General features: G+C 45.0%; 1 protein-coding gene and 1 long non-coding RNA gene across 2 annotated transcripts in view; one reads left to right on the top strand and one right to left on the bottom strand.

Moving 5' to 3' along the window:
* LOC137534075 (uncharacterized) overlaps positions 1-25,948 on the bottom strand; it is a 97,847-nt gene that overhangs the window by 70,046 nt on the left and 1,853 nt on the right. The window lies entirely within an intron of this gene.
* Positions 6,808-25,948, top strand: part of TCERG1L (transcription elongation regulator 1 like) — a 301,739-nt gene continuing 282,598 nt past the window's right edge. Inside the window, exon 1 of the mRNA XM_068255411.1 lies at positions 6,808-7,269. Within this exon, the coding sequence (XP_068111512.1) occupies positions 6,997-7,269 (273 nt within the window). The 5' untranslated portion in view covers positions 6,808-6,996. The remainder of the gene's footprint in view (positions 7,270-25,948) is intronic.

The following is a 25,948-nucleotide window of genomic DNA, read 5'->3' as shown; positions in this document are numbered from 1 at the left end:
GTTTAATGATATCTAGCGGTGCATGGCAGTAATTCTGATAAATGATCAATAGTCTAGAACTGCAACCCAAGCTCTGCTAAGGTAAATAGCTATAAGCACAGTTCAGAAATTCACAGCCTCAAATCTGCAACTGTATGTTGGGAGTCTTAGTGATAACAGGTGAAATTGCAGTGGTTACTATGAGTTACAGCAGAAGTCTATTTATCCCTGAATCACCCCTGACAACGGCAGAACGCTGAAACGGTTGGGAATTGGAGACTGGGCACTTATCTCTGTGATCAGATGTGATGTCAATGTGCACTCTGAATGCATGACATGCTTATTAAAACTAAAGGGTCCCTGTCATAAGGGCCCTCAATGTGAGTACTGTATCTATGTTTTTAATGACTTTGGGAATAAACAGTATGCGCTTGATTCACTAAGGCAAATAGCATGCCTTATAAGAGTTAACATGCTTGATCAGAGTAGGATAGTGAGCGACACAAGCGTATGCCTGCTAATTGGCAATGATGAGAGCTCCACTCGTCCTGCCCTGAGCCCCTGCGGGTCCAATCACTTTAACCCTCCTGGCGGTAACCCCGAACGTAGTTCGGGGTAAGCCGCGCAGGAGGTTTTCTCAGGCCCTGCTGGGCCGATCTGCGTAATTTTTTTTTTGCTGAACGCAGCTAGCACTTTGCTAGCTGCGTCAGCACACCGATCGCCGCCGCCCCGCGGCGATTCGCCACTATCCGCGCCGCCGCAGAGCCCCCCCCCTCTAGACCCCTGCTCTGCCTGGCCTATCAGCGCCAGGCAGCGCTAAGAGGTGGATCGGGTCTCCCTTAGACGTCGGTGACGTCATCCCGCCCCGTCGCCATGGCGACGGGGGAAGCCCTCCAGGAAATCCCGTTCTTCGAACGGGATTTCCTGATCGCCTATCGCCGGAGGCCGGGGCTCCCCATTGGTTCACAGGCTGAGCCATTTTCATTGGCTCAGCCTGTGAACCAATGGGGAGCCCCGGCGGCTGATTCAAAGATGCTTTGCCGGGACTCTGTTCTCAGTGAGTGTAATTACAGTAACTCGTACACTGTAATTACACAGCGGGGACTTGCGGCGAGATGCGGCGGCCGACAGGTGTAAAGCGGCGGTAAGGTATTTAAGCAATTTGTAACTTTGCAACTTTGTGGGGGGTTGCGGAGACGAGCGGTGGCCGGCAGGGAGCTCTGGTAGTCTCCTTATTAAAGGAGACCCCCAGATGCAGCGGCGGAAGATGGCGGCGGATGTGCGGCGGGTTGTGCGCATGTGTGGGGAGCGAGGCCGTGGTGCTGATGGACAGCACCACAGGGTAAGCCTCGCTCCCCATCGCCCGGTAATAGGGAGCATCCATAGCCGGCCTTTGATATGAGCGACCGGAGCGGTCGCTCAGGGCGCCAGCTTCCAAGGGGGCGCCTATAGCTGGTTACCTATACTGAGGGCACCTACACCTGATTTCCTATACTGAGGGCACCTATAGCTTTACTGAGAGCTCCAACACCTGGCTACCTTTACTGAGGGCTCCAACACCTGTCTACCTATACTGGAGGCACCTACGCCTGACTACCTATGGGGGAATGGAGACCTTCAACTGACTTCCTATACTGGGGCACCTATGCTTGGCAACCTATATTGAGGGCACCTACACATGAGATCCTATACTGGGGGCACCTATACCTGGCTACCAACCTATACTGAGTCTGAGGGCGTTTTGGGGGTGGGGGCGCACTGTGGCTATAACACGTGGTGGAAATTGTCAGTGCTGTGCTATCATTCTAAATGGGGGGAAGGCGGCTAACTGTCCCACTGATTGTTTTTATTAAGTTTTTATTAATATTCCTGAAAGGTTCTAGCCTTCATTTTTAAGTGTATTCAGGATAATGCACTGTTTCAGTCCATTCGTGGTTATTAATAGTATTTTTTCTATTATACATACGTGACATGTCACAGAGATCTGAGCATTTGGCGTGATGTGTCACAACATCAAAACGTTTGGGAACCACTGTTCTAGGAGATATCTCAGGAGAAAAGGGGAATTGCATATGGACCTGTGTGTATACGTGCGTGCGTGTGTGTATATGCACGTGGGAAGAGGATGAAGGGGGGGCACAAAATCAGGTTTCGCTCAGGGCACTGTGAAACCTAAGGCCGGCCCTGGGAGCATCGCTCAGGCTTTCGCCTGAGTAATGCTCCCTAACGATCGGCCATCGCACGAGTGAAACTGGCAATAGGATTTGCCGGTAATCCTCGTGCGATGGCAAGGTGATAAGTAGCTCGCATCTGCAAGCTACTTATCACCTGGAATAGCATCAGGCCCAATGTGTGTTAACTCTAATAAGGTGTGTTAACTCTGATAAGGCATGCAGTTTGTCAAAGTGAATCAAACCCTATGTGTTTTAAAGGCAACTGATTATCTGTCTGCTTTGTTCCGGTGGTGGTCACTTGTTGTGGTCACTGATGGTATTTGAGCACGGAGTGACTGCAGCTATAACCAGCTGGACAGTGAATTCCTGAATATTGCACTGAGGATTGTAGTGACATTATCTATGGGTTACAGAACTTACCAAATGCTTCCTCTGTTTTAGTTTCAGGAAACGAGATCTTTGACCAGTGCTGTGATCGATTTAGAAAGAACAATTTGACACAAGATTATCAGTTGAATCAACAATGTTTAGTGGAATGTGCTCAATTATTTAGAATACCCAATTGTATCTTAACCATCCTGATTTCAGCATCAGAAACACTTTCCTCGACTCAGCATTCTCCTTTGCTCCCCCACTCCCCCCCCCCCCCCCCACCCACACACACACACACATCCAGAACGTTTCCAGGTGCCGCCACTTCCATCCCAGCAAAATTTCCAAATTCGTCCCTACCTATTCCCCTGACGTCGCCAAACTCCTGGTCCATGCTGTGGTCATCTTCCGTCTGAACTACTGCAAGGCCATCCACTGTGGACTTCCCAGGAACAGACTCTGCCCCTACAGTCTGTTACCAATGCAGCTGCCAATCCTCCCACTGCTCCTCTTCAGCTGCCCCTCTTTGTCAGTCCCTTCACTGGCTCCTTGTCCCACTTTAGAATTACATTTAAATTGCTCTGCCTAGCATATAAATCCATCCACCACACCACCATTCATACATCTCCGATCTCAATCAGAAATTCTCCTTAACCAGCTCTCTCCACTCCTCCAACACTCTACAGAAGTCCACCCCTCGCATCACTTACTCATTTGCAAGTTTCAGGACTTCTCCAGAGCAACCCTTACTCTATGGAACTCCCTCCTTCTTCCCAACAGGCCTACCCCCTCGTTCGACTCAAGCATGCCTTAAAGATCCCTCTGTTCATCATTGCTTACCTGCCATCGTCATAGCTCAAACACCTTCCTTGGACATGCACCACACCCCCTTATGTGTCCAGAGATGACCATAGTAATGAATAGTAGTTATTACAAAAGCTTCCCCACCACTTCCCCCCACCACCACCAATACAGCCCCCACATGTCACACTTGCTATATAACGCCTGGCAGATTGGCTCCAAGGTCATGGGGGTCAGCATGGTGAGAGAGGAAAACAAGCTGTAAATGTTGGGGTAACATTTGATGGGGGTGAACTCATGATTTATAGTTACTCCTCTGGTACCAATAGGCACATTGGCCTCTAAAATTAGGCCATTTATAGCTTGTTGGGGAGGTGGCGTGGTCTGTCATATCTCCAGCCTCCACTTCCTAATGCAACATTGTTTGCTAAAAGGATTAGTCAGCAAGGGGTGGAGCACATGCTGCTGCCAATCAGTTGATTGTCATCAAGGGAGCCAATCAGAGAGTTGTTTACTTCTCAAGGCCCACCCTTTATTCTTATAAAGGCATTGAATATGGCAAAATGGTTCCACTTCGGTGTTACATTTAAAGAGACACTGAAGCGAAAAAAAAATATATGATATAGTGAATTGGTTGTGTACTATGAATAATTACTAGAAGATTATCAGCAAAGAAAATATTCTCATACTTTTATTTTCAGGTATATAGTGTTTTTTCTAACATTGCATCATTCTATAATATGTGCAGATTACACAACACTCCGCATTCAAAATGAGTCTTTCAGAGCAGTCTGTGAAGTAATGACCTCTCCTCTAGCAGAGGAAAAGTAAATAGTCCAGGAACAGTTGAGATAATAAAAGTCAGATAACAGCCCTCTCCACGACCAACTTAGTCGGAGAGCTTAAAGGCTTGTTTGCATAGAGATAACAACTGGAGTTTCTCAACTCTTCCTGTACTGGAAACAATTACACTGATGTATCTGATCTTAATGTTTTATTTCTTAGCTGTGCTACACATACAAATCATAATATCATCATTTTTTTTTTCGCTTCAGTGTCTCTTTAAGGGTAGGATGGCTAGACTCAACATTTCAGTTGAAACGCGTATAGTGTGACCTGAGCCATTGGGAAACATGGGCATTACTTTGAAAATCAGTTGTCCTTTCAGTTATAACTGAGAGCAACTGATTAACTGTAAATGGGGTCTAACAGGCAGGGGTGAAGATGCCTATGCATTGCCCAGACTTTGCCTTGGGAAAGCACTAAAGTAAATGACGGAAACAGAATAACACGCTAGAAGACACTCCTATTTAGAGTCTCCTAAAAAAAAGTCGGAAACGTTCCTGCCGATTTTTGGGACCCGCTCTTGACTTGCTTAGACTGAGTGTTTTAACACTACAATTGGCCTGAGGAAGTGGGTTAGACCCACGAAACGCATTGTCATTGTATAATAAATCTCATTGTTATATGATGTCATTATTGAGATAAGCCACCTCTCCTTTTTTCATTTTAGTTTTTTTTTAACTTACTTTTATACACCTCTGGGCGCCTCATACCCCAACCCCCCTTGTGACTTTAGCACAGGTGATCACTTCATACATTTCTAGTAATAAGAAAAAAAAAGTTAACATTTCAACTGAAATGTTTTTATAATGCACTGCTATGGAGGAGAAGAAAAAAAAAGTGTGTACCAACTGATTAAGTGGCTGGATTAGTGTACTGGTTAAGGGCTCTGCCTTTGACATGGGAGACCAGGGTTTGAATACTGGCTAGGGTCAGTACCTATTCCGTAAGAAGTCCTTGGGCAAGATTTCCAAACACTGCAGGGTGGCCTCCTGAGCGCCTTCCCAGTGGCTGCAGCTCTTCTGCGCTTTGAGTCCAACGGGAGAAAAGTGCTATACAAATGTTAGGATTATAGGAAGCCCCATATGATGACCCAGCAAGCATACAATGTAAAAGATTGATGAAACTGAACAATTTACAGACACATGAGAAGAAAGCTAACACCCTTTCAGTGTCAATTCAGTTTCAGTTTAGAAAACGTCACACTGGCCTATTTTAGTCCATTCATTATACTTATCTCATCTGTGATAGTCTAAAAGCTTACTAGCCCTTTAAAATCTGTCTATCTCCTGCGTACAGATCGCGCTGCACGGTCCGATCACTGGTCAATGCTGGGTTAGATGGAACAAAGTGATGTCTGGAAGCAGAGACTGAGGCATGATCTCCTCAATGAAGAAATCGCCAGTCAGTGGCATCAAGTGACCTGCAGGAATTAGGAATCTCGGGGCAAGAGGTGAGTATACTCCATTCTCCACATGATAAGTTTTTAATTGGGCCTTGATATTCACTTTACAGGTGCAGAACCACAGGAACAGCATTTTGAAATTGAAGTCAACAATAGGACCTTCCATCATGTTCCTTTAACTTCAAATTTCCTTTAATAAATACACTGATCAGCCAAAACATTAACACCATCTTTCTAACAGAGGTCCTCTTGTATCCCAAAAAGCAATCACGGTCTGGACTCTACAGGACCTGTGAAGGCCTCCTGCAGTATTTGGCAACAAGATGTTGGCAGCAGATCCTTTAAGTCCAGATTGGGGGCTTCCATGGATCAAACTTGACTTTCCAGCACACATCACCGACGTTTGGTTGGATTGAAATCTGAGCAGTCTGGAGACCAAAGAATAAAATAATTCATCAGACCAGGGTACCTTCCTCCATTGACCCACAGTTCTGTTGTGATGTCCATGTGCCCACAGTAGGCACTTTAAGCGGTAGGCAGGGGTTGGCAGGGGACTCCGGCTAGGCAGCCTCCATATACAGCAAGCTGTGATGCTCTGGGTGTTCTGATCGCTCTCTCTCTCATCAGCTGTTTTACGTTTTTCAGCGTTAAGTCCTATAGAAACTCTTCCGTGAGATTGGACCAGACGGGCTAGCCTTCACTCCCCACATGCATCCGCAATGCCTTTGGGTGCCTATGACCCCATCACCAGTTCACCGGGGGTCCTTGGATCACACCTGGTAGGCATTCCAGGAGCAACCCACCACCAGGCCTGCTGTTTTGGAGATGTTTTCACCACAATTTAACCCTTGCTGCTCAGACCCTAACCCTTGCCCATTTCTTTTCTCTTCTGGCTCCAACGTATCGCCTTCAAGAACTGACTGTTTACTTGACGTGTTAACATGACGGTCACCTTTATCCAGTACTTCACCCATTGGAGGTTTTAATATTGTGGTTGAAGCTCACTTTGCTCTTTTTCGAGCCAAAGACCTGCTATGGTGGTCTTTGCGCACACCAGCAGCAGGAGTTGGTTGCGCGGGATGATGAGAGGCACATCAGTAGGTTCTATGATGTGCAGGCAGGGTAGAGCAGGGAGGGTGAGAGCTTTCGCTAAGTGAGATGGGGAGGGAGGAGACTGGCTTGCCTGGCTGGTGAGCAGTGAAGTCTTATTCCTCTGTTTTTCTCTATACAGCAGAGAGGCATGCAGGTCTCTCGCTGCTCTCTCTGGCTTTTGGATGTGAATAGGAGCTCAGGCGGAGCTGCTGCTGCTGCTGGAGGAGGATTCTTCTGCAGAGTACAGGGGACCACCTCACTGGCCTCCCTGGTCCAGCCCTGTTCTTTAGGAGACAGAATTCCGGTGCAGCTGGATGTATAAGATGTAGGATGCTCCCCATCTCAAGAATCAAGCGGCAGCCTTTCCTGTGGCCGGTGAACGCTGAACCAGCCCCCTGGATTTGTATGATCCCAGAAACACCTGGCATCTTTCGGATAGGCGCCGTGCCCCCGCCGTTTGTTGTGTCTTGCCCTCACCCATCACTACCTGTGCTGCAGGGAGTACCTGCCTGGCAAGTCCCCTGTGATCCCTTCCTACCTTTGATGTCAGTGCCCACTGCACCAGAGCCTGCTGTGCACCAGTTTCCCTTGGCTAATGGGCAGGTAAAAAAAAAAAAAAAACACCTTCAGTCTTAACCTTGCATGCTATCTCATTTTTTCATATATATTTTTTTTCTAAAAAAAATTACTAAGCAAAATACCAGCCTACCTGTCCACGACCTGGAGCTGCAGAATAAAAGTCTTCACATCACATCCTTGGGCAAAAGGATGTCTCAGGGAATCTTTGAATTAAAATCCAAGTTTTCTGCTGACAGGTGGGGAGATGGTGATCAGATGTTTGCGTTGGACAGGCTTTGCGCTGTTCCTGTAGGACTTGAGAAGGCAAACTCTCTCTCTCTCTCTCGCTATATAGTGTGGGGCTGCATGCTCCTCTTTCCATCCATTTGCAGTGCGCGACGAGGGCTGGTGCATAATAATGAACCCTGTGACTTGATAATTCACGCTATGGCTTCGGTTGTAAGCCTTGCTATGGATGCGAAGAGAGATGAGCGTACAGGTGACGAGAGGACTACTGCAGCAGTTGTTTTTTCCCCTTATACTGAATTTGCAGACTGGTGATCTGTTACTAATGTCATCATTGAGGGGTCAGTTACTACTGGGTGAAAATTGTAGGCAAGATCAGGAAACTGTGTTTGGCTATAGATGACAGAAATATGAATCGAATTCCAGAATTGATACAGTGCTGATGTGTACAAATATACAGTCTACAGGGCACACTAAATAATGAATGTTGCCTCAATGTCGCTTAAAGGGAACCTGAAGTGAGAGGTGTATGGAGGCAATACCAGTTGCCTGGCAGTTCTGCTGATCATTTTGGCTGCAGTAGTGTCTGAATCACACACCTGAAGCAAGCATGCAGCTAACCTTGTCAGATTTTTGTCAGAAACCTCTGATCTGCTGCATGGTTGTTTGGTGTCTATGGCTAAAAGTGTGAGAGGCAGAGGACTGCCAGGCAACTGCTCTTGTTTAATATTAAATAAATATGGCAGCCTTCATATCCCTCTCACTTTAGGTTCCCTTTAAAGGGGCAGAATCGAATGTCCCTAGCCACAGTCAAGGGACATTTTTTTTCAAGAAAGGTGACAACCTTACCTGTAGGTTACTGGGACACGTAGGAAAAAACCTCACACACAAACAGGGAAAGAACATGCAAACTCCATGCAGATAGTGTATTTGTTTAAATGTGAGCTGGCTAGAACAGTAAAGCAGCAAGGCAAATAGTGTCAACCATTTAGACAGAGAGATAATGGTATCCTTTTATCTCTACGTTATGGGGTATGTGTGATAATGGCATGCTGCTGAAATGGATATTATATCCTATATTAGTATGTTTCATTGGTTCTTCAGAATCCCAGTTTTTACCCAGAGAACACAGAACACTTATCAATAATAAGGGCTTCCAATGCAGCAATTAGATGGTGAATTTAATTAGACTATAAGGAAAGAGATTATCTGGTTGGGGTTTATATCTGCACACTGTTAGTACACTCACAAGAGATCAATACTTGTCAATACTAACTTCTACCAATCTTTACTGTTTCATAGTACTATATTTTTGGTACTCTGTATGTTAAAATATAAACCAGATCGTTTCTATTCAAATGTGTTAAGCCTGGTACACACATGCAATTTAGATTGGCCAATTTTACCTCTGTTAGTTCCATATAGTATGAGAGCCTACCAGCACATTCTCTTCATAGTATTCAAAATCTGTACGTCTTTATACTATATGGAGGTGATCAAATCGGCCATTCATTGGCCAATCAAAATTGCATGTGTGTACCAGCTTAAGTTTGTGGAACATGATATTGACAGAATACCTACCAGGAAAAAAAATAATATCTTCATCAAGTCACTATATACACTGCAGTTTTCAGTGTAAAGGTATAGATTTAGCCTTCTAGTCTGCTTCCATATCGTAATAGTTTTTAGTAGTACTTCTCCTACAGGCTGTCATACCGGAGAAATGCCACTAGGGGATCCCATAGTCAAATAATGCTCTGCTGCTCTGAACACAAGTCGTTTTTTATGCTACAAATTGTAGAATTCTTCATATTTCATCTTTTTGGGATTCTGATTAGTGTTGAAGGCTGGATATGATATGACACAGAAGCTGGCTCAGTCTGCTCTTAAACTAAGCTGTTGATTTGTTTGATTTGAAAAGCATAATTTTATGTGTATTTTAACAGTGTTTGCAGAAGAGGGGTTTAATGCAAAGTTGTTCCCCTCCAACCGATAGCTCGTGACATACATGGAAACATAATAGTCTATTGGAAAGCCTGGTATACACTTATGATTGGCCAATTATCTGACCAGTTTTGTCACCTTCATGTAGTAGGAGGGTCAACAGATATTGAATACTATGAGCAGATTGTGCAGGTACTACATGGAGGTGGTAAATTGGTCAATGATTGTCCAATCAAAATTGAAGGTGTATACCAGGCTTTAGGTACATGTTTGTTTGACAACAAGCTGTGTGTTTATGTTTTGATAAAGCCTAATGACTAATTCTACGTACACACTTGAGATAAAAGTCTTTGGGAAATGAAAGATCACAGACCAATCTTACTCCCTTCCATGTAGTATGATAGCCATATTCTACACGGTCTATTCTTTTGAGCTAAACACCCCATCAGATAAAAATCTTTGCAAGATGCTGCACACAAAGATGCTGTACACATGCAACAGATCAGTATCTGCAAAAGATCTGTTCCTGCAAAAGATCTGTTCCTCCAAATTGCATTCATAGTCTATGATATCTGCAGATTTCATACACACCTTGTTTAACAGACATTCATCTGCAGATCAGATCCACCAGGATGGATCTTCAGATCTGCAGATGATTGTCTGATCTGCAGATGAATGTCTGTTAAACAAGGTGTGTATGAGATCTGCAGATATAGACTATGAATGCAATTTGCAGGAAAGGATCTTTTGCAGGAACAGATCTTTTGCAGATACTGATCTGTTGAATGTGTGCAGCATCTTGCAAAGATTTCTATCTGATGGGGAGTTCAGCTCCATAGAATAGACTGTGTAGAGTATGGCTCTCATACTACATGGAAGGGGGGAAAATTGGTCTGTGATTTTGCCTTTTCTAAAGACTATTATCTCAAGTGTGTACGTAGCATTAGGGCACATACACAAATCCAATTTTGATTGGCCAATTTTACCACTTCCATGCAGTATGAGGACTTATCTACACAATCTCTTCTTAGTATTTGAATTCTGTGTGTCCTTACACTATGTGGTGGTGGTAATATTGGCCAGCGATTGGCCAATAAAAAGTGGATGTGTATATGCATACTTAAGGTTTTGGACCAGCCAACACTGTTAGGGTGCATACACATATCCAATTTTGATTGTTCAATGACTCCATCTAGTATGACAGCTTACATACACAATCATAGTATTCAAAATCTGCAGATACTCATACTACAAGAAAGGGGTAAAATTGGCCAATCACTGGCCAATTAAAATCACACGTGCGTATGTACCCTTTAGCTAGCTACACACATGCAATTTTGATTGGCCAATGTTACCAATTCCATGTAGTATAATCTGTTGATAGGTGAGACTTCTTGAGAACAGAGACAAAGCTTGAAACCACCAACGGACTCCTAAAAGATATAACGTAAAGGAGATCTTTGGCATACTAACAGCAGATCAGAAAGTGCACCTGTCTTTGTCTATGAATAAAATCTGACATATGAGTAGCACTGGAAAGCACTGGCCATTATTAAGTGTTACCTGTAGATAACAGCAGTAGTGTCTCTAGCGGGATACATACCATATGCACAGAGGCGTATCTAGAGGGGTACAGGCATGGGTGCCATGCCTGCATCCTGTGCTGCGCCCCCATGCCTGCCCCTGTGTCGTGCCACCATGCCTGACCAAAGTCCCCAACCTCCCCCCCCCCCCCCCCCCCCTTCACTCAGAACTCAAATCTGATTAATTCTGTTATCTGGGGAACATGGATAACGTCAACAATTTCGCAAACCAAAAAACACAGGCAAGCACAACACAAGTAGGCAAAAGAAGATGCTGTTTTTAGAGGGGGTGGGAGCTCTGCCGGGGGGATGGGGTAGGGCAATATCAGTGTTTACCAGTGTTGCCAACTCATCCTTTTAATTACTGACGCATATGAATTATAAAGGTTTTGTGGCTAGGTAGATGCAGTTAAGGCACTGATTATGTGCAAACACCCCCAGAACCTGTATAACTTAGATGTGTCAGTAATTAAAGGGATGAGTTGGCAACACTGGTGTTTGCCATAGGCTTTATATTACCCGGGTATGCCCCTGCCTATGTACATAGTGGGAATAGATAGAATCCGTAAGATACTTACCAGAAGGCGGGCAGCTGAGATTTCATGGTTTGTTTTATACAAGTACACAACGTGTTAAGCGCAGTTGTGTAAATCTAGCAGTCATGCTAGACAATCCTAGCAGTGGCTCGCATTATGAATGGTGTCCTCCTATATGCAGCACCCCATTGAGCTACTCAAATAGCCTGTAGGTAAGTTTGGTTGCATCGATTGAAGTATATTTTACTGTTGTAGTCGCAGTGCCTAGAATAGGAATGTGCATTTATATTACACACAGAAGCAGTGATGTTGACTCTCCATACATTTTCTGTTACGTGTGGCTTTCGTCTCTGTTGGGTAGCGTGGTGCTGAAGTGCTTAGCATTCTTGTCTTGCAGACTCCTGGGTACGTCTGTCCAGAAAACTACGCGTTTGCATGTTTTTATGTTCTTCACGTGTTTGTGTAACGATCGGTGTCAGCAACCAGAGAGAGAATCTGATCCTTGGCGATCAGCAGTATCCCCAAGAATACAGATATACCCGATTATTGAGGATCTGTGGAATCGTCAATAATCAGATATGTCTAACCTCTAGACACCTGAGAGAGTGTAAGTGTTTGGTGCAACAGTAACAACTCTGAGTGAAGACCACCAGAGGAGCTGGCGGCCTGAGACTCCTGAGGAATTCACCCCTGACTGTGGGTGATATTCCTGTAGCCTGTGGACCCCTGAGCGAGGGACCAAAGCTGGGTTGCAGGAAGCCCTGCTGCTAATATAAGGTCTTGCCCTGAACTGGGCTAACGTAATACAGTAGTAGCACAATCCTGGTCTTGGGTGTGAGGTCCGTAGTCACAACACCCTGGAACTAGCTTGGAGCATGACATAAATGATAATACAATTCCATAGTCTTAGGTGTGAGGTCCGTGATCATCAACACCCTGGAACTAGTCTGGAACATAACATAAATGATAATACAATTCCCTAGTCTTTGGTGTGAGGTCCGTGATCATCAACACCCTGGAACTGGTCTAACAAATAATACAATTAAATTAGTATTTTAAGCTATCAACAGAATCTGGCTAAGTGTGAATTCCCAGGTCCACCTAGTTCAAACACACTGTAAGGATCTGACTATGGTCTGAGTGCCTTCACGTAAGTGTTAGCAATGGCAGACAACCAGCAACTGACAAGCAGCAGAATATATAGTAGCTGGACTCTGCCGCCCCGCCCGATCCACTCAGCCAATCATGAGTCCTGCAGGAATCAGCTGATCTTCCTGATCAGCTGACACTTCCCCTGCTGGTATAAAGGTCCTAAGTTCAGACCCGCGCGCGCGTAGCTCTCCATCTGCCTATGTGCACTAACAGACCCAGCCACACCAAGTGCACACTGCTGCATGCAAACCGCCGCGTTGGACGCGGAAACAGCCGCTTTGCTGTCAGGACATGCGGCGGCCTTTCCGCATTCCACCATACTACCAGACGCGTGTCTATGCGTGCAAACCGCCGCGTTGGACGCGGAGTCAGCCGCCTTGCTCTTGACACACGTGGCAGCTTTTCCGCGTTTTCTCACAGTACCCCGCCCCCCCCCCCCCCCCCTGAGGAGTGGACTCCGGACATCTCCTTCCTGGCTTTCCAGGATGTAAGTTAGAGAATTTTCTTTTTATCTCATACTCAGGCCGGCCATCAATCAACCCAGGGAGGGAGGGAGGGAGTGGAATCCACATGCAGCGCTGACCCGGGCAGGGACACAGGAAATGATTTCTTGTCAGCCTGTTTTTTCGGTGGTAGAATGGTTTTGGGGCCAAAACCCCTGTCTAAAGCGTCTGCTTTGGGGCTTTTGCTATCAGATTTATGCATGAGAGGTAACCGTGAGGAACAGGAACCATTAGAAATATCTGTACACTGTCCTGCCTTTCCTGCGACCTGTATCCTGGTTTTATCCACCTCACCCTTCTTCAAACAGTGCTCATGACAATGGGCTGACCAGTTCAGTAGCTGTCCTGAAGCCCAGTTAATCAGTGGAGAGTGAAGTTGTAACCAGGGCATACCGAGAACAACAGCAGAGCCTTTCATCGGCAGGACCAGGAACTCTAAACTCTCTTCATGCAATGCCCCTAAACAACATGACAGTAGGGGGGTTTGGGAAAGAAACTGGGCACTGCGCAATGGAGAGTCATCCACTGCAGTGACCGAAATCTGCCGATCGGGTGCAGATAACGGTATCCCCAAACTTTTGGCAAAATCGTAATCTATGAGGTTCGCTAATGATCCCGAGTCCAGCATGGCTTCTGCGGACTTGGTCCGACCTTTCCATGTAACCGAACAAGGAAGGATCAGCCGACCGTCGTTCAGGGATGAACCCTGCTCACCTATGGTTTTGACTAATCCTAGGCGATTGCATTTGTCTGGCCCATGTAAAGCGTTCTTCTTTGGGCTCCTGCGACTCTTTTCCCCCAGACTCAACCTTGTATACCCAATTTGCATAGGTTCGCCTGGGGGTGAGGGTGACCGAGAAGAGTCGGGTAAGATAGATCTTCTGGCCACTCTACCATGAACCTGTCTCTGGTGGCGCAACCGGCGATCTATCTGTATGGCCAAATAGATTGCCTCATCCAATGATTCGGGCTCAGGATGATCTATCATTACCTCATGAATAGTATCTGACAATCCGGCCAAAAAAACAATCTAGGAGAACGAATGCGTCCCATCTAGCCGAGACTGTCCACCTCCTGAACTCCGCAGCATAATTCTCTACCGGACTTTTGCCCTGACGTAGAAGCTTGAGCTTCCGTTCAGCAGTCGAGGCGATGTCCGGGTCATCGTAAATCATAGCCATAGCCTTAAAAAATTAATCAACCGAGGTCAGGGCCTGATGCCCAATAGGAAGACCATATGCCCAGGTCTGGGAATCCTGGGAGTCTTAATGAATGTAATTCTCTGTGCCTCGGTTCCAGACGAGTTAGGCCTTAACTCAAAGTATGATAACACTCTATTTCTAAAGTTTCGAAAGTCAGATCTGTCGCCAGAAAACCTTTCAGGTACAGGCATATGCATGTCTGTGCTAAGAGGAGATCGCACTGATTGAAGTTCTGAAATAGCCCCAAATATCTGACATATCTGGGTCTGTTGGTTCAAAACTGCTGCGGAAAGTTGGTTTACCGCGGTGGTCAGGACTTCAACATGGCTATACAGTGCGTCCATTTGGGTTCGGTCTGCCATTCTGTAACGATCGGTGTCAGCAACCAGAGAGAGAATCTGATCCTTGGCGATCCGCAGTATCCCCAAGAATACAGATATACCCGATTATTGAGGATCTGCGGAATCGTCAATAATCAGATATGTCTAACCTCTAGACACCTGAGAGAGTGTAAGTGTTTGGTGCAACAGTAACAACTCTGAGTGAAGACCACCAGAGGAGCTGGGGCCTAAGACTTCTGAGGAATTCACCCCTGACTGTGGGTGATATTCCTGTAGCCTGTGGACCCCTGAGCGAGGGACCGAGGCTGGGATTGCAGGAAGCCCTGCTGCTAATATAAGGTCTTGCCCTGAACTGGGCTAACGTAATACAGTAGTAGCACAATCCTAGTCTTGAGTGTGAGGTCCGTAGTCACAACACCCTGGAACTAGCCTGGAGCATAACAAATGATAATACAATTCCCTAGTCTTGGGTGTGAGGTCCGTGATCATCAACACCCTGGAACTAGTCTGGAACATAACATAAATGATAATACAATTCCCTAGTCTTTGGTGTGAGATCCGTGATCATCAACACCCTGGAACTAGTCTGGAACATAGCATAAAGACAATACAGTTCCCTAGTCTTGGGTGTGAGGGCCTTGATCTCAACACCCTGGAACTATGCTAGAGAATACACAGAAGATACACAGTATTCCTAGTCTGGGGTGTGAGGGCCTTGATCTCAACACTCTGGAACTGGTCTAACAAATAATACAATTAAATTAGTATTTTAAGCTATCAACAGAATCTGGCTAAGTGTGAATTCCCAGGTCCACCTAGTTCAAACACACTGTAAGGATCTGACTATGGTCTGAGTGCCTTCACGTAAGTGTTAGCAATGGCAGACAACCAGCAACTGACAAGCAGCAGAATATATAGTAGCTAGACTCTGCCGCCCCGCCCGATCCACTCAGCCAATCATGAGTCCTGCAGGAATCAGCTGATCTTCCTGATCAGCTGACACTTCCCCTGCTGGTATAAAGGTCCTGAGTTCAGGCCCGCGCGCGCGTAGCTCTCCATCTGCCTATGTGCACTAACAGACCCAGCCACACCAAGCGCACGCTGCTGCATGCAAACCGCCGCGTTGGACGCGGAAACAGCCGCTTTGCTGTCAGGACATGCGGCGGCCATTCCGCATTCCACCATACTACCAGACCCGTGTCTATGCGTGCAAACCGCCGCGTTGGACGCGGAGTCAGCCGCCTTGCTCTTGACACAAGGCTTTTCCGCGTTTTCTCACAGTTTGCATGGTTATTCTCTCTAGGCACATGTGCTAAATGACCCCCCCCCCACCACCACCACAAAAAATAAATAAATAAATACTGGCCTTAAGGTGGCCGAAAACTATAATTGATTCTTTTATCAGACCAAATCCATCACAAATTGGTTAAAGAAAAATTATGTTCGATCCATGCAAATCAATTTGTCTGCAGGATGCAAAAATGCTCAGTCAAACAAGATGGAATTTGTCTGTTGATTGTACAGTTTCGGTTATATTTAGACGTTCCGTGTGATGGCTGTGATCAATCTTCCTAGTCAAACGTCCCACCTCCTCTGCATGCCATCGTGCATGCTATACTTGCTGGCAGGCCTGTATTTACCATAAGGCATTGTAGGCACGAGCCTACAGGTGCCTGATTATGGAAAGGTGGTTCACTCCCCTCCCTGAGGGCCTCCCTCCCTTCTTCCCTATACAGAGTCCTGAAGAGAGTGTAAATAAGAGGTCACTAACCTGGATTCTGGCATTCCACTGACCCAGGGGCGTAGCAATAGGAGGTGCAGAGGTTGCAACCGCATCAGGGCCCTTGAGGGAGGGGCCCAGAGTGGCCTTAAATCAACAACAATATTAGTTCTCTATTGGTCTGTGCTCATAATAATCATTTATATAAATGCTTTGAATGATAATAACTATTAACAAGCTGTTCCCCATCCCCTTCTTGCACCGCTGACACTGTAGTGGCCATTGGCAGGTTTTGGTGCGCCGTATCATTTGTCATGTATAGAGTGCTTGGGGGACAACAATGTAAAACTTGCACCAGGGCCCACAGCTCCTTAGCTGTGCCACTGCACTGACCAGGGGCCAACTCTAGCTACTTAATACTGAGAATAGCTCTAGCTACCTAATACTAAGAGGCTCCTGTAGCACCCGCTAGTTACCTATGAGAGGCAAGGGAACCAAGGCAGAAGTGACAGCTGGGCCAGCCAGCACACATACGGTGCACTCCAGTTGGGCTTTTAAGGTTCATGGAGGGCAAAGTAGCCCATTGGGTAGTGACTCTGTGGAATGGCCCATTGGGTAGTGTTTCTGTGGAATGGCCCATTGGGTAATGACTCTGTGGAATGGCCCATTGGGTACTGACTCTGTGGAATGGTCCATTGGGTACCGACTCTGTGGAATGGCCCATAGGGTACTGACTCTGTGGAATGGCCCATTGGGTACTGACTCTGTGGAATGGCCCATTGGGTACTGACTCTGTGGAATGGCCCATAGGGTACTGACTCTGTGGAATGGCCCATAGGGTACTGACTCTGTGGAATGGCCCATAGGGTACTGACTCTGTGGAATGGCCCATAGGGTACTGACTCTGTGGAATGGTCCATTGGGTACTGACTCTGTGGAATGGCCCATTGGGTACTGACTCTGTGGAATGGCCCATAGGGTACTGACTCTGTGGAATGGCCCATAGGGTACTGACTCTGTGGAATGGTCCATTGGGTACTGACTCTGTGGAATGGCCCATTGGGTACTGACTCTGTGGAATGGCCCATAGGGTACTGACTCTGTGGAATCGCCCATTGGGTACTGACTCTGTGGAATGGCCCATTGGGTACTGACTCTGTGGAATGGCCCATAGGGTACTGACTCTGTGGAATGGCCCATTGGGTACTGACTCTGTGGAATCACCCATTGGGTACTGACTCTGTGGAATGGCCCATTGGGTACTGACTCTGTGGAATGGCCCATAGGGTACTGACTCTGTGGAATGGCCCATAGGGTACTGACTCTGTGGAATGGCCCATAGGGTACTGACTCTGTGGAATGGCCCATTGGGTACTGACTCTGTGGAATGGCCCATTGGGTACTGACTCTGTGGAATGGCCCATAGGGTACTGACTCTGTGGAATGGCCCATTGGGTACTGACTCTGTGGAATGGCCCATAGGGTACTGACTCTGTGTAATGGCCCATTGGGTAATGACTCTGTGGATCGGCCCATTGGGTAATGACTCTGTGGAATGGCTCATTGGGTACTGACTCTGTGGAATGGCCCATTGGGTACTGACTTGCCTGATTGAGGTGGATGTTCATGTACCCCCATGAAGGAATCCTTGTATGTCTGATACACTCCCAGAGATTCCTATTTATACTTTGTTTCTGAGGAGGTGATCTTTGGTGACCGTCACGTGCACGTCAGGCTTCACACAATGATATTACCGTGATATATTGTGTTCTTTTATCTCCCAGTCTATTTGATTTTTATATCTGATGTATTAAAGGTTATGTCAGAGCTGCGTAATATGTTGGCGCTTTATAAATACAATAAATAATAATAATAATAATATGTTTTATTGTTCAAAACTATATGAATTGTAAACCATCATTTGTGGTGCTTTGGAGGATATTTCAGTTTATACAGAGGGGACATGTTACTGCTGCAGTTCATTCCTTTGAGACATAAATACCCATACATGGGCTGGGGGAGGGGCTACATTTGAGTAACTATACTTAATGGGTCATCTGGCTACCTATATTGGGGGAGGGGCTACATCTGACTACCTATACTGCAGGGGTCATCTGGCTACCTATGCTGGGGGAGGGGCTACATCTGGCTACCTATACTGAGGAGGGGCTACATCTGACTACCTAAACTTTAGGGTCATCTGGCTACCTACCTATGCTGGGGGAGTGGCTACATCTGGCTACCTAAACTTTCGGGGTCACCTGGGTACCTACCTACACTGGGGGAGGGGCTACATCTGGCTACCTAAACTTTAGGGGTCATCTGGCTACCTATACTGGGGGAAGGGCTACATCTGGCTACCTAAACTTTAGGGGTCATCTGGCTACCTACCTGTACTGGGGAGGGGCTACATCTGGCTACCTACCTATACTGGGGAGGGGCTACATCTGGCTACCTAAACTTTAGGGGTCATCTGGCTACCTACCTATACTGGGGGAGTGGCTACATCTGGCTACCTACCTATACTGGGGGAGGGGCTACATCTGGGTAACTTGACTTCAGGGGTCATCTGACTACCTATACTGGGGTAGGGGCTACATCTGGCTACCTAATTGTGGGGACTACCTCTGGCTAAGTAACACTGAGGGATACCTAATATTCGGGGTTCCTTCGGCTACCACATTGCAAACCTCGTGCTCGAGTCTGTGGGGGTGAGGGGGTGGATTTATTACACCTTCGCCTGAAAGCTGTTAAGCCCAGAAACTGCCCTGTGTCACACTTAACAATGATCGCTTAAAAATTGCTCTGAAAAGCACAGGAAATCACATTTTCAGCTGCAAATGGCAATAAAAAACGCTGCACGATTTCTATCGCGACTTGTGGTTGAAAAAATCTCTACGTGACGTGACGTGACTTGTTCAATGTACTCAGCAAAATGCTGCTGAAAATGTCGACACTTTATAACACAATAATATAACAATAATAATCATAAACGCAGCAACAAAGGTGCACTTGCTGAATGACTCGTAGTAAATTGGAGGATCCCGGTTTTGTTGTACTTGGCTGGCAGCCCAGTCTGTGAGCTCCCTTCATGCAAGCTGCAGACTGACTGAGCCATTATCAACAGCTTTGTGTTTCCACTAAGGATGTGACTATACTCTGTGCTTCTGTCAGCCAGCATCCCACAAGGAATCACATATCAGAGAATATCATGAAAAAACAGGCTACACATTTCCAGCTGTGTTGTTTTATACAAAAGGGGGGAGTTGCTTGGTTTGGTTTTGGGGCAGTGGCGTAGCTAAGGAGCTGTGGGCCCTGGTGCAGGTTTTACATGGGGCCCCCCCAAGAACTTTATACATAGCAATATATACAGCGCACCAAAACTTGCCAAGGACAACCACAGTGTCAGAGGTGCAAGAAGGGGATTGGGAACAGTGTGTTAAGGATTATTACTATTCAAAGCATCTATAGAAGTGATTATTACCAGCACAGGATCAATAGAGAGCTAATACTGTGATAGAGGGTGGACCCTTCGGGGCCCCTCTGGCTCAAGTGCCCCGGTGCGGTCGCTACCTCTGTACTGACCTATTGCTACGCCCCTGGGCACAGAGTGAAACATGGTAAAATCAAGATGACTGTATTTACATCTCAAAGTTAGATGAATGTAACCATTTATAGTAAAAGTGATTCTTCAAGGATTAACTTTTGGGAGCACACTGGGCCAGATTTACCATCAGGCACTGCAGGGACCTACAGAGTGCAACCTTTCAGTTGCAGAGCTGAATTTTGTCACTTTAGCATAGTAAACAGAAGACTGGTTCACATGGGTGGTAAACACATTGTTTTTCGTCATCGAGAAACGCATAGTTTGAAAGATATCAACCTCTCTTGATCTCTCTCAAACTAGCAGCTGTGGTCTGTCTGATAATTGTCTTCATGTGCTTCACTTTGTATTATGGTAAGGCACTGGCCCGGACCCCAAAATCCCAGAATCAGCCTGTGTATCAGCTTGTGTCGGTGTCGGGGTTAGAGCTGTACCATGTAGATCGGTTCCACGTCTCTGTTCCACTATTCACAGAGAAATGATTTACAATTTGTTTCTGCCCTGCTCATACACCACTGCTTTCTCAAAGATCATATGAGAACAGCTGAGAGATGTTTTAGCTACAGAGAAGGATCTGAAGAGAAGGACCTGTACTGTTTCCTGCACAAGCATGCTTTCCTCCCCACCCCCTTCAGAATTAGCTCTTCCTGGCTGTAAACTCTGTTTACTTTAGACTGTGTAAGCAGAGAGAGACACACACAGGAACAGCTGATAACTTATTTACACACATTTGAAGCTATATTTCTGCTTTCTATCATTCTGAACAGATTCCAGTCACAGTATCCGAGCCAGTGAGGACTGTTTCTGTATGCTGGATGTGCTGGACACATTTCTCCATAGTAATGCCCACAGTGAAAACTGTTCTCTGTAAATGTCATATTTTCTTCACACAAAGGGCTTGATTCACTATACCGTGATAACTCATATCACGGCCGTTTTCGTGCGCATTTTGCGCGATCGTGATTGTTTATATTGCTATTTGCTAGTAAATACTGGAAATATATGCAGCATTTTGAATTTTAGTTAACTTTGATAGCTGTCCTTTAAGAAAAAAGAAATCAGTCCCGTCAGTTCAGCTCTATATATATTGCAAGCCATACAAAAAAGATATTGCACCATTTTTAGAGCAGGTGCAGAGACGAGCAACAAAATTGATACGGGGGATGGAAGGTCTCACTTACCAAGAAAGGTTAGATAAACTGGGTTTATTTAGTCTAGAGAAAAGACACCTTAGAGGAGATCTAATTAACATGTATAAATACGTCAGAGGGCAATATAGAAGCTTGGCGGATGAGCTTTTTGTCCCTAGGCCTTCTCAAAGGACTAGAGGACATGATCTGCACAAGGAGGAAAAACGTTTAAGCCATTTATTTAGGAAAGGGTTCTTTACAGTAAGAGTGATTAAGATATGGAATACATTGCCACAGGAAGTCATTATGGCAAATTCTATACCTGCATTTAAAGGGGGCTTAGATGCTTTCCATGCGTTGAAAGACATCCATTGCTACAATTACTAGGTAATGCCCAGTGATGTTGATCCAGGGATTTTATCTGATTGCCATCTGGAGTCGGGAAGGAATTTTTTCCCTTTTAGGGCTAATTGGACCATGCCTTGTAACGGTTTTCGCCTTCCTCTGGATCAACAGGGATATGTGAGGGAGCAGGCTGGTGTTGTACTTTGTTCTCTGGTTGAACTTGATGGACGTATGTCTTTTTTCAACCAAAATAACTATGTAACTATATAATGGAAAAATATTATTTGGCTTTCTTGCCTTATTATATGCAACCATTCCACAGTTTTCCTAAAAGGAAAGTCAGATGGCTACGTTCATCCAATCTGTTGATCAGTCTAGGTGCGTATAGGGCGTACATGCAAAAAGGGTGATGGGAAAATCTGGATAACGGCTAGCAGAGTATCAGTAAAATTACTAATATTTTACTATTGGGCAGTGGCAATTCAAAAAGTAAAATATACAAATTTTACTAACGCTAAACCTAACCCTAACTGACCTCCCTTCCAGATGATCCCTAATCAGCCCCCCCCCCCCCCCCCTTCCCAAACCAATGCTTAAAGAGACTTCGTAACAAAAATTGCATCCTGTTTTTTATCATCCTACAAGTTCCAAAAGCTATTCTAATGTGTTCTGGCTTACTGCAGCACTTTCTGCTATCACAGTCTCTGTAATAAATCAACTTATCTTTCTCTTGTCAGACTTGTCAGCCTGTGTCTGGAAGGCTGCCAAGTTCTTCAGTGTTGTGGTTCTGTGATGCATCTTCCCCCTCCTTGCCCCTCTATGCACACTGCCTGTGTATAATGATCTCTTGAGATACAAAAGGAAGGATGTATACAGCCTGCTTGTGTATGGATGTATTTTCTATGTGTGGACATACTGTACATCAACCTACTTCCTGTTTTGGTGGCCATTTTGTTTGTTTATAAATAAACTTTTTAAAACTGTTTTTAACCACTTTTAATGCGGCGAGGAGCGGCGAAATTGTGACAGAGGGTAATAGGAGATGTCCCCTAATGCACTGGTATGTTTACTTTTGTGCGATTTTAACAATACAGATTCTCTTTAAAGAGAACCTGTACTGAGTAAAAATATTTAAAATAAACACATGAGGTAACTTCAAATGAACATTACATAGTTACCTTGCCATCAGTTCCTCTCAGAAACTCACCATTTTCTGCTGACAATAATCCCTTCCAGTTCTGACAATATTTTGTCAGATCTGAAATATATCAGTTGCTGTCAGTAAAATATCAGTTGCTGTCAGTTATAGCTCAGAGGAAAACTGATGTACCAGGTAATGTCCATGTTTCCCTATGGCTTAAGTGGGCGATGTTACAGTTTAACAGTGTGCTGACTAGAAAGCTGTTATGGGTAATGGCCATTTTCGAAATGGAGGACGGAAAATTCCCTTGATCTATGTGAACAAACAGGACGCGGGACAGGAGAAAGACACTGAGGAGTAGACTACACAGGAGGTAAGTATGACTTGTTGTGTATGCTTATTTTGACTTTTAATTTTCAGTTCAGGTTTTCTTTAACCCTTATCATGCTGTAATTCCTTACAGGTTCACATTATGATGGAAGTAACTAGCAAGTTTCACTTCCACATGCGCAAGAAGCAAAAGCCATAACGCATTATCACCACAGGATAATGAGGCGAATATGCAAATCATTCAGCGACGCCCTTGTAAGCCAGACATCCATCACAAACACTTTAACTTAGTATCTAACGTACTGAGGAACCTGCTTATATCAGCACATTCACGTTCTGAACAATCGTACCCAGATGATCAACGTTTGGCAGACCCGACAAGCTCATTAGCATTTACCAGAGATCAAAAAGGGATCCCAAGCACTGAAAAAAAGCTGCCAGTATTATAAAGTACAGCAGATTTCTATTTAACTGCACAGCAGCCTGATTCTAACTTATGGCAGGATTTCAGTAGAAAGGCGAGTTTTGAGCGTATAATATGTTAGTACGCCGCCGAAAGACGGCTCGCCCCTGCTGCAGCTCAAATAAATTGCCGATGGTGTTAAATACTGTTCTTTCTCCGAGTCATAGCAACTTAGAGGGAGGAGTAATTTGGGGTCTACCTTATGCTTGGTTTGCACTATAGCATTAGTTTTGTAGCGGCGCTCAGCTTCGCCGCTCTGTGCCAAGCTCTGAAACCACCTACTCCGGAGTTCTGATGTTTAGTCCCGGGTGCATGTCTGGGACTTCTTTATGAAACTCATGGGGCTTGATTCACAAAAGAGTGATAACTGTTAGCACGGCCGTTTTCGCGTGAATTTTCGCATTGCGCGCAATCACGAATTTTCGCACGAAACGATAATGGTTTCGCGCGCAAACACGAATTTCTGGGCGAAAACAATATTGATTTTGCATGAAAATTCACCGTTATCGTTTCGGGTGAAAATTCGCAATCGCACGCAATGTGAAAATTCACGCGAAAACGGCCGTACTAACAGTTAGCACTCTTTTGTGAATCAAGCCCATTGTGTAATTTTTTATTCTTAAAGGACCACTATCTCGAAAATTGTAACATTTAAGAATAATGTAAACACACACAAATAAGAAGTACATTTCTTCCAGAGTAAAAGGAGCCGTAAATGCCTTTCCTCCTATGCTGCTGTCACTTACAGTAGGTAGTAGGAACAGAACCGACAGGTTTTAGACTAGCCCATTTCAGATTTTATTTATTTTCAAAAGCAGTTACTGGATGGCAGTTGCTCTGTCCAACTGACAAAAAAAAGTGTGCTGCGAGCAGGAAAGCTGGCCAGGATCATTGCATAAATCCTTTTCAGGGAATGTCTTTATAAAGAATAAAAAACTTGCTAAGAATCCCCCATGATGGGCTAACCCAAAACCTGTCGGTAATGTCAGATTTCTACTACCTATTGTAAGTGACAGCAACATAGGAGAAAAGTAATTTATGGCTCATTTTACTCTGGAAGAAACATACTTTTTATTTGTATTTTTTTACACGTATTCTAAATTTTAATTTTTTTTGCAATAGTGGTCCTTTAACTCAAAAAAAGTCAACATTACATCATAAAGCTGTAATAAGGCATGCAGACAACAGTGATAAGGGACCCTCACCTTTTTATACGGGTACATCTAAAAAGCACCACATGGTAATTTGAGATCAAAATATTGCCGATTGTAGAATATCGGTAATGTTACCAATAACCTACTATCGCCCCATCTTATCCTTTCTTCACACTAACCTGCCACCTATAAAAGATCAGCAGGCAACTGGTATTGTCTAAAAGGAAATACATATAGCAGCCTCCATATCCTGCTTAATTCAGGAGTCCTTTAACCACTTGAGGACCGCAGTGTTAACACCCCCCCCCCCCCCCCAAAGACCAGGCCATTTTTTTTGCTTAACTGGCCACTGCAGCTTTAAGGGCTAACTGCAGGGCCACACAACTCAGCACACAAGTGATCCCCCCCCCCCCTTTTCTCCCCCCTCCAGTGTTTATTTTTTATTTTTTGTAAATATTTATGTTTTGTTTTTTTACCTATTTATTTCTTTATTTTTTTTACCTCCCTCCCCCCAGCCAGCCAATCACGGCCATGTCACACGGCTGTCCCCAGTACAGTGCTGCTGTAGGTTGCAGCGCTGTACTATCAGTCTCCGATTTCCGCTGGGAGACTGAAGGTGGAGCAGAGCTCCGCCTACCAAGTGGAGATGCGTGCGCATCAGCCAGCATGATCTACTGCAAAAGCCAGCCCCAGGACTTGGCGCCAATTGGCGTTAGGCGGTCCTGGGCTTCAGGTAGCTACGATTTTTCACTTAAAAAAAAAAAACTTGTATTATTAGCTAAGAGAAAAAGTTACAAGGTAACATACTGTATATGAAATTAAATATCTCAGTAACATTCAGAAATACAGGTAGGAAAAGAAAAAGAAGCCGATATAGCAGAAGTGAAGAAGAATAACAAGGCTACAAAACATTATGCCTATGTGTTATAGTATTTCAACCAGTAATAAAGTAGTAAAGAAAAGGGGGATTATTACGGTACTTCAGGATATGAAAAAAACAAATGGGGAATTGAGCCAGGGTGACCATATTTGAAGAAAATAATGTGTGTTATCTAGCGATGATCGTAATCTGCTAATTACGATTACGTGAAAGTTCGCATCTATTTTTGTAATTATGGCCATATGTAATTACGAGTTAGACATTCAACTGATTTTGTGTAATATATTTTAAATGATGTGTAATTTTTGTGAAATGTCATGTCGCAGTTTATAGCAGTCACCATCAGTGATGCTCACCGGATGAAATCCGAATGGGGGGGGGGGGTGTTAAACGTACCCATCAGGCATCTTCTTTAAACCGCCCCACAGCGCGTCCCACGCTGCTTTCCAG

This window comes from Hyperolius riggenbachi, chromosome 10, assembly GCF_040937935.1.
Source record: "Hyperolius riggenbachi isolate aHypRig1 chromosome 10, aHypRig1.pri, whole genome shotgun sequence".
Classification (NCBI taxonomy): domain Eukaryota; kingdom Metazoa; phylum Chordata; class Amphibia; order Anura; family Hyperoliidae; genus Hyperolius; species Hyperolius riggenbachi.
This window is presented reverse-complemented; position numbering and strand designations above follow the sequence as displayed.